This window comes from Octopus bimaculoides, chromosome 19 (genome assembly GCF_001194135.2).
Source record: "Octopus bimaculoides isolate UCB-OBI-ISO-001 chromosome 19, ASM119413v2, whole genome shotgun sequence".
NCBI classification, from domain to species: domain Eukaryota; kingdom Metazoa; phylum Mollusca; class Cephalopoda; order Octopoda; family Octopodidae; genus Octopus; species Octopus bimaculoides.
In genome coordinates this window covers 27,940,377-27,949,957 of record NC_068999.1, presented here as the reverse complement: position 1 = coordinate 27,949,957, position 9,581 = coordinate 27,940,377, and the positions used below count along the sequence as shown (strand labels likewise).

At 36.3% G+C, this 9,581-nt stretch overlaps 1 protein-coding gene across 1 annotated transcript in view; it reads right to left on the bottom strand.

The window, feature by feature from the left end:
• Positions 1–484: 484 nt before the first annotated feature.
• Positions 485–9,581, bottom strand: part of LOC106882057 (uncharacterized) — a 72,569-nt gene continuing 63,472 nt past the window's right edge. The window contains exons 6-8 of the mRNA XM_052974652.1: positions 6,604–6,745; positions 1,322–1,386; positions 485–636 (exon numbers count right to left, since the gene is read on the bottom strand). Of these exons, the coding sequence (XP_052830612.1) occupies positions 500–636; positions 1,322–1,386; positions 6,604–6,745 (344 nt within the window). The 3' untranslated portion in view covers positions 485–499. The remainder of the gene's footprint in view (positions 637–1,321; positions 1,387–6,603; positions 6,746–9,581) is intronic.

The following is a 9,581-nucleotide window of genomic DNA, read 5'->3' as shown; positions in this document are numbered from 1 at the left end:
TGACTCCTTATTGTCAAGGTTAGCTCTGACATTATATGATACTTAGAAAAGTGCAGTAATGAAAGGCTTAAAAATTAAACCACATACATAAACTAACAGATAATGCACCCTCACAGTCAATGAAGGAGCCTCTACATAGTTGCTCAACCTGTAAGAAATAATTTTAAAAATTTGCCTCAAACCTGACTCTATCAGCTTGAGGTACAATTCTGTCACTCCCATACAACATCCAGATTAAGGGCCAGTAAAGAGAGGGGTAAAAAGGACATGAAAGTAGTTTTATATTTCGATATATGTACAAATACACAGTATTAATCTTATATGTTTATATATACATACATCGTATATGCTTACATATACAAATACTACACACCACGGTATGAATCTTCCATATTCATACATACAAACATACATACATACAAACAAACATATACACATACACACACACATATATATAGCAAAATCCAAAAGCAGCCATTAATTTGCATAACAAGAAATGCTAAGTAAACAGTTTATTATTATGCTTCCTGGTTAAAAGAAAAGGGGAAAAAAGTTGATTACAGGCATTATAAACAATAAATTCAAAATTCTTTTTACTTACAAACACACCACTGCATCCAGATTGGTTGTCACCCACTGTAAGGAATTATGAAATAGAGTATCAGAACCACAAACAAAAATAAATTCATGAGCTGCAAGTGAAAGTGAGTTCTGACATTTCAGAAAGGGATCCTTCTTTGAGGCAATGAGATTTTATAGGAAACTGTGAATGAAGTTGAAGAATCTACATTAATCAACTAGAACACAATTTAATTTCTACTTTTCTTTAAAATATTTAAATGTGTAATAAACATTTAATAGAAACTAAATAGTAAAAATATAATTTAAAGGTTAAAGTTTGCAGTTATCTTAATATTTGAATTTCTCTATAGAAAATAATATATAGTTTTAAAAACAAAGCATTAGCATAATTTAATTTGCTTTATTGCTCAGTCACAGAGAGTATTTAACACTGATTTTAAGACTTCAAAGAATTTACAAAACGAAAGTATTTAAAATGTTTATGATATATACATTGCACATCAAATTCTGCTTTAAGTGTTGTACAGGCTTTGTACAGGACCTACAGCACTATCTGCTGTAAACTATTGGTTAATAATCAGGAGCCAAAACACATACTGGATAGAAAAGTGAAGTCAACAAATAAAATGCTTAATGCCACGTTAGAAAATAATAGCTCAGCACAGAACAGCATAGAATAAATATAAAACAGTGAGTTTCTAGAAGAATGAATGAGAATTATATAAGCAATGTTACTTACAGATCTGAACAGCCAAGTCATAAAACAGTGTAACACAAGCAGAAGTTTCAAAAACTGCAATTAAACTGGAATTAAAAAGCAAAAAACCAGTATGTCAAAGAGTAAGCCGAAATAGGGTAATGAATCATCTCTACTTAAACATTCACTACTTCTCTTTCTTCACTCCATGTAAGTGTTACCATTCTCTCAAATTGCTGATCTACAATGCATTCAAATGCTATTATTAATTAGGACTTGAATTAGGTTTTGAAATGCTCATTGTTAGACAGCTACATCATTTTAAGGTGTATCTAATTTTACCAAAAAGTTTTCAACTTCACTACAAGATGGCTAGTGTTTCTTTATAATTCCTGGAGAGGAACCAATTTTATTATTCTTCATCTGGTATTCAGATACAGGACACAGTTGTCACTACATATATTAAATACTCTTCTTGACTCCAGAATTACTTATCCTGATTAATTAAAAATTTTATACACTTACAAATCTATGTCATTTTTTCCAAGACTATACCACCATTTTAGATTTGTTTCAGTGTTACCAACAATTTCATGTACACATACTACATGTTATTTATGGACACATGTTTAAAGCATATGTAACAACAATGCCACAATCAACATTTCTAAATGTCAGACTGGAAGTTTTTATCTACTATTACTTTGAACCTCTTGCACTGGAAACAGTTATACTACTTATAAGCATTCTAGTGGTGAACAGAAGATATATAACAAACTATTTCTCACATGCTACTGCTCTCTAGATCATTTTCCTCAGTTTGGAATATTTCCTGATTCAAGAACCATAATGAATAAAAATAATGATGTCAGTGTTATCATTGTCATCATGAATATTTTCATGATTATTTACAGAACGTTATACAGGTTTGCTATAATGTATATCACCACTCATCAGTCTTATTCTATTGCTCTTTACTGACAGAACTATTGCACTTTTCACATAATACTCATTGGCATTACTTTTGAATATCTCATATCCTAATTTTAATCCAATCCTTAGACTAGATACTATGTTTTAGCTATATCACCTTTTGCATTAATTAGATCATCTAGGAAATGAACTAACAGTTGGGCATAATGAGCCATCTAATCAGTTCATGGGTGCCCTTACAACTATTTCTAAGAATCTGTAACATATAAAATGCTAATCCTCTGCCAGTTTCTCTGAAAACACTGCATGTTTTGTGTATTCAATGTTTACAATGAGAATGCAGTATCTAGTCCCACCTGGTTTCATGCTATAGAGTGAACAAAGCTACATTCCAGATATCATTTATGCATTTTTTTTTTCCTCATTAGCACTTTGATTATTACTATTTCAATTTCTGAACTGTAAATGATGCATCCAAGTTTGGAAATTTTCTGTAAATTTTTAAGAGATTTTTCTATGAAGATTATATCATCAGTATACGAAATTTCTCAAGAACAACCAGTGATATAACTTCAAACTGAAAATACATACTTGTAAACTACACTTTTCATTCACAGCACAGTCATACTTCTCTTGCACATGTCTTAGTCATCTTCAAATTACATGCATTCATGAACAATAGCTGCAATGGAAATTTGATCTCAAAAGGTTCAATCAATGGTTTACTCAAAAGTGAGTGTGGCAAGAGGTGTTTGTGTACTCAGCTTCTGAAAATTTGCATTCATTTTTAAGAAGTTCCATATTTTAGAAGTGCAGGAAGATATTAACCAATCTATAGCTCTTGGTATCAAAAATTCAGAGGGAATATACAGATGTAAAAGTACAAGTCCTAGTACAATTATGTTTTTTGTATTACAGTCATAGCATAATTCTGATGTTGCACATTCAATAGATGCCTTCATTTCTCTCCAGTCTATACATATCTTCTGCATTCAGAGCCCATGTCTCACTACCATGGAGTATAGCCATTCACACACAAGCAGCATACAGTCTACCTTTCACTCTGAGAGAGAGTCCTTTTGTTGCCAACAGAGGTAATAGCTCTCTGAACTTCTTCCACCTTATTTATATTCTAGAAACAATACTTTCAGAGCATCCTCCACCATTGCTAATTTGGTCACCTAGATAACAGAAACTATTTACAACCCCAAGAGAGCCTCCTGGGCATTTGAGAGAATCTCAGTCCTGTGTGTTCTTAGTGCTTATTGTTCCTGCCCATCTGTTAATCTACCTGGGATTCCAATCCACTTCTTATGTGTTCTTAGTTTATACTGGATGCAGTGAATGGAATTTTTTCCAACTCCTTTCCTAAATATTGAGCAGGGTCATTTACCTGATGGAAAGAGAGCTTTATCTTCTTTCTTACTAACAACAACTTTGGTCCTTGCTAGGTTAACTTTGATTCCAGGTTTTGCTTTCCTTTTCAAAGGCCCTGTGATTCCAGGTTGTGCTTCAATAACTGGAATTTCTTCTTCAATTCTGCTAAAGATTCTGCAATAAGAGCAAGGTCATCAGCATATAGTAGTTCCCATGGGCACCCAGTTTTGAATTCCCCTGTTATGGCCTGGAGGACTATAATGAATAAGAGTGGGCTGAGAACTGAGCCCTGGCGAACCCCTACCTGTACACTAAATTCATCACTGTATTTCATAGCTGACTCTCACCTTACTAACAGCACCACTGAACATGGCTTGTACAGATCTAACAAGCCATTCCTCTACTTCTAACTTCCTTAGAGATCACTATAACTCTGTTGAAAGCTTTCCCTAGGTTGATGAAGGCTAAGTACAATGGCTTACTTTTAGCCAAATACTTTTCCTGCAGCTGTCTCACTAGGAAGATGGCATCTGTGGTACTCTTCCCAAGTACAAGACCAAACTGCATTTCATCTAGTTTAATTTCCTATCCCTAATCAATTGAGCTATAACCTTCTCAGTGACTTTCATGACTTGGTAAATGTTATTTTTTACAAGTGTTATTACTTGGAAGAAAAATATATTTAAAATGAATTTTCCTTCCACTTGTATTTGTAAGTAGGCATCAGAAAGATCTAATTTCAAGAACAATTTTCCACCGTTTAATTTCAAGAAAATTTCCCTGGGCTACGTAATGAGTAGTTTATTGTCTTAAACATTCATTTAGTCCTGTTGTGAAATCTGCACATACAGAAATTTTGTTCTCTTTTACATACACTGCTCAATCTGAATAGTTAATCTTTTCAATCATTCCCATTTTTCCAGTCTGTCTAATTCCTTATTCTACTGTTTCAGTGCTGCAAACAGTACATCATGTTTGGATTTGAAAACTGGTAATGAATTTTCTTTTATCTGAAATTTGGCTTTAAATTTATTACACCAACCCAACTTGTCGAAAAAAAACACCACGGAACAACCTTTTCACTTCTTTTTTTTTAAAATTTTCTAACTCTGTATTTGAACTTTTTCATCCAATTAGTTCCAAAAAAGTTGCTTATATTTTTTAATACATAAGCTTTTGCTTTTATAGTCTTACTGCAAAATGTAACATTACAGATAATTTTGCCTTTAAAAATTAATTTAATCACCGAGACTCCACATGCAATCTTCGAGGTTTTCTGTAGTGTAGGTTTCCCAACTGTTTTCCATATATTTTCATTAATTGAAGTAATGTTGCTACCAGTATATAACTGTCATTTTACATTTGTATTATTAATTTTTACATATAACAAATTTCCTTTGAGTCTCATTTGTATTTCTCATTGCCAATTAACTGTTTACATGATTTTTTCTGTTGAACCATTTTCTAGGTTGTTTTACAGTGTTATTTTTTTTTTACCTATTTTACCACACTGGGAGCATTTTCATTTTTATAAGAAAGTCGAATCTGTAGTGTAATTCTCCACATCCAAAACATGGGTTAATTTCTTGCTTTTCATTTCTCACTTCAGTCACACTGACTGTATATGAGAACAGTTTCACACTTCAGTTTGTTCCGTATTATGCCTTAGGTTTATTATTCTCTAGCATTCCTCAGATATTTTTTGTAGTGTTAACTTCTAATTCTGTCAGAACTTGAATATGAATTTCTGCATCTTTCTTTGCCGTTAAACCTTGGATGAAAATTAAGCAGTTAAACATATCTGGTGTTAGTTCATTAATTTTAAATCTCTTGTATGTAATAAAATCTTTGTCCTCTTTGTTTGTAATATTCATGCATTGCCAGCACATATCAAATAAAGAGCTTTTTTGCTAAAAATCTGTGATAGGTTATTCACCATTTCTTCAAAACAAACTTCACCCAGTTTCTTTGGTAAAATGTAATTTCAATATTTCTCATGCTCAGCTGGTGTCAACTTTCTCAACAAAAGTAGAGATTTTTCTTGTCTTGCCAGTCGCACTTCTCTAAAAGTTTCCTCATACCTTCTAAAGAAGAGAAGGTAGTACCCTCCTCTGGGTTATACATGAACATTCTGATTGAGTTTGTGACAGTGTCAAGGGTGAATGAACTAGATGTATTTTCTGTTCTTTTCTGTATCAATTGTACTAACAGTTGCTGTTGCCTCTGAAATTTTAACAACTGCTGTTGTTGCAGTTTCTGTAATTCAATTACTGAAGTTAGTAAACCTTCCATGTTCAAGCAAAAACTGGTCCAGCATGAGCTTTGAATAATCTCATTGCCAAAAATGTTATGACGTAGGTATACACCTCTGGTGTAAAATGGTATAAAACAAATATATAGTTGGTTGTGGTTATCTAAAAATAACCTATCACAGAAATATATGTTAACACAGAACACACACCATACTACTCGAATGTAGGTATGATACTCAATATTCACTGTTCAACTACTGACTGTTAAACCAACACATGTTGAAGTAACACATTAAACCAACACGGTTGAACTAACACCATCAACTATGCTCAGTTCACACAGCTCTTATTTATTGTAATTGGTTAGTCCACCTTCAGTCACGTGGAGGTGTTCAAGATTCTCTCATAACAAAGAGTAAAGTAGTAAATAAATTAGCAAAGAGAGGATTTTTAGTAACATTTTTCAGGGTGTTTTTAAACAAGTTTCTTAGCCTGAGTGCACCACTGCACAAGAAGTCCACATTGGAAACTACTGGTCTAAAGCACAATTTTTTCAATGACACCTGAAAAATTACTGCAGACCCCCAATTTACTACATTGCATCTGTGGACCCCTAGAAATCTTATATGGATCCCAGTTGAGAATCCCTGGTCTACATTAAGTAACTGCTATTAAAATAAGAAAATAAATTTTAAACATTTTGTTACCTTTAAATGATGAAGTCTCAAACAAGAATCAAATTATTTCAAAACAATAGCTTACCACCAGAGGTCTCTTTTCTGTGACCACCTTAATGAATCCAAAGTGCTGATTTCATTTAATCTGCGTGTGATGAAAATACCAGAAACTACAAGTAGCTGGACAAACAGTACTGTGACTACAGATAGTTCCAGCCAGTAGGGTTCTGAAACAACAAAAGGGAAAAGACCAATACATCAGTGAATTGAGAATGATGAGAAAATGACCTTGTATTCTAGATATAATTAGATAAAATGAAAGAATGTGGAGGTCAATAGAAAAGAAAGAAAGAAAAGAAAAAGTTCTACATAACATGTAAAGCAGTACATATTTTCTTCATCTAATTACCAGAGTCAGCCACTGTTGGAATCCTAGACAATGACTTATTTATTTCTACGATAAGCTCCTCATTTAATAAATATAGTCTGCTTCCCCTGTTAGAAATGACTTTAGAATAAAATTTGATACAAGTGTCTTAGCATGTCTGTGCAATTGTTAGTATGTATAGATATTGAGAATATACCATATCTGTACATCACTTCAAAAACTCTACATATATATATATACAAAATATAGAGCAGTGTGGGTTATGGTCTTGTCACCAGCATTGTAAATCAGGTAGTTCATGAAGAAGTCAACTGCTAGAAAGTTAAAGGTGATGCTTTAGTTAGAAATAACTACAGGGGTATCAAATTATTAGACCAAGTGGTGAAAGTTAAAGAGAGGATCATAGCCTGACTAACTAGGAAGAGAGTTAGCCTAGATGAGATGCAGTTTTGGTTTTGTGCCAGGCAGAAGCACTACTGATGCTATATTTCTGGTAAGGCAACTACAGGAGAAATATCTAGCCAAAGATAAACCTCTGTATTTGGCTTTTACTGACTGGGAGAAAGCTTTTGACAGGGGGCCCCCGGTCCCTTATCTGGTGGTCAATGTGGAAACTGGGGATAGACAAGTGGTTGGTAAGAGCTGTACAAGCCTTGGACAGGGTGCTGTCAGTAAGGCGAGGACTGGCAACGAGTGAAGAATTCTGGGTAGATGTGGGGGTTCACCAAGAATCAGTCCTCAGCCTCTTCTTATTCAACATAGTCCTCCAGGCAATAACAGAGGAATTTAAGACAGGTTGCCCCTGGGAGCTCCTCTATGCTGATGACTTTGCTCTAATAGCTGAATCACTGCCAGAACATGAGACAAAGTTTAGGGTGTGGAAGCAAGGTCTAGAATCAAAAGGCCTTAGGGTTAAGCTAGCAAAAACCAAAGTCTTAGTAAGTAGGAAGGCTGAAAATTCACAAACCCCTTCTGCTAGATGGCCCTGCTCGATCTGTAGAAAAGGCATAGGTAGAAACTCCATACGATGTACTCAGTGTAAGCTCTGGAGACATAAAATATGCAGAAATATCAAAGGAATGTTAACCAGAAAGATAGTTTTTGTGTGTGGCAGATGCTGTTGTTGTTGGCACTCCGTCGAGGGTTCCAGTTGATCCGATCAACGGAACAGCCTGGTCGTGAAATTAACGTGCAAGTGGCTGAGCACTCCACAGACACGTGTACCCTTAACGTAGTTCTTGGGGATATTCAGCGTACAGAAACAGGAAGAAAGAGTGAGAGAAAGTTGTGGTGGAAGAGTACAGCAGGGTTCGCCACCATCCCCTGCCGGAGCCTCATGGAGCTTTAGGTGTTTTTGATCAATAAATACTCATAACGCCCGGTCTGGGAATCGAAACCGCGATCCTATGACCGCGAGTCCGCTGCCTTAAACACTGGGCCATTGCGCCTCCAAGAGTGGCAGATGCACAGGGGCAATAAACACTGAAGATGTACAGAAAACAGATTCTATCACATACCAGGGGATAAAACAAGAAGTAGTTGATAGCTTCTGCTACCTAGGCGACCAAGTCTGTAGTGGGGGTGGTTGTTCTGAGAGCGTAGCAGTTAGTATAAGAATAGCCTGGGTAAAGTTCAGGGAGCTGGCAACTAAGGGTCTCTCACTCAGGATGAAAGGTAGACTGTATGGTGCATGTGTGCAAAATGCCATGCTACACAGCAGTGAAACATGGGCCATGACTGCTGAGGACATGCATAAGCTTGAAAGAAATGAAGCTAGTATGCTCTGCTGGATGTGTAATGTCAGTGTGCATACAAGACAGAGAGTGAGTGTCATAAGAGAAACGTTGGACATAAGAAGCATCAAATGTAGTTTGCAAGAGTGACTGCGCTGGTATGGTCATGTGTTACATATGGATGAGGACAGCTGTGTGAGGAAGTGCCATACTCTAACTGTGGAAGGAACCTGTGGAAGAGGTAGACCCAGAAAGATATGGGATGAGGTGGTGAAGCATGGCCTTTGAACATTGGGCCTTACAGAGGCAATGACAAGAGACGAGACCTTTGGAGATATGCTATAACTGAGAAGACCCAGCAACTAAAGTGAGATTGCAGCCATGGCCGGTGCCAGTGTTGCATGTCTGGCCTATTTAAAAGTACCCTTGATGCATCGGGTGACATGATATGTTTGAGAAGACCTGCTGAGTCAAGTAAAACCAAAATCGTAGCTGTGGCCAGTTCCGGTGGCACATAAAATGCATCATCTGAACATGGTCGATGCCAGTTCCCCCTGACTGGTTTCTGTGCCTGTGGCACATAAAAAGCACCATCTGAATGTGGTCGAAGCCAGGTTCGCTTGACTGGGTCCTATGCCAGTGACACATAAAAAGCACCATCCGAACATGGCCGATGCCAGTGCCCCCTGACTGGCTCTCGTGATGGTAGCACGTAAAAAGCACTATCCAAACATGACTGGCTCCTGTGCCGGTAGCATGTAAAAAGCACCCACTACACTCTTGGAATGGTTGGTGTTAGGAAGGGCATCCAGGTGTAGAAATATTGCTAGGTCAGATTGGAGCCTGGTGCAGCCACTGGCTTTCCAGACCTCAGTCAAACCGCCCAACCCATGCCAGCATGGAAAACGGACGTTAAACAACGATGACGACGATATATATATA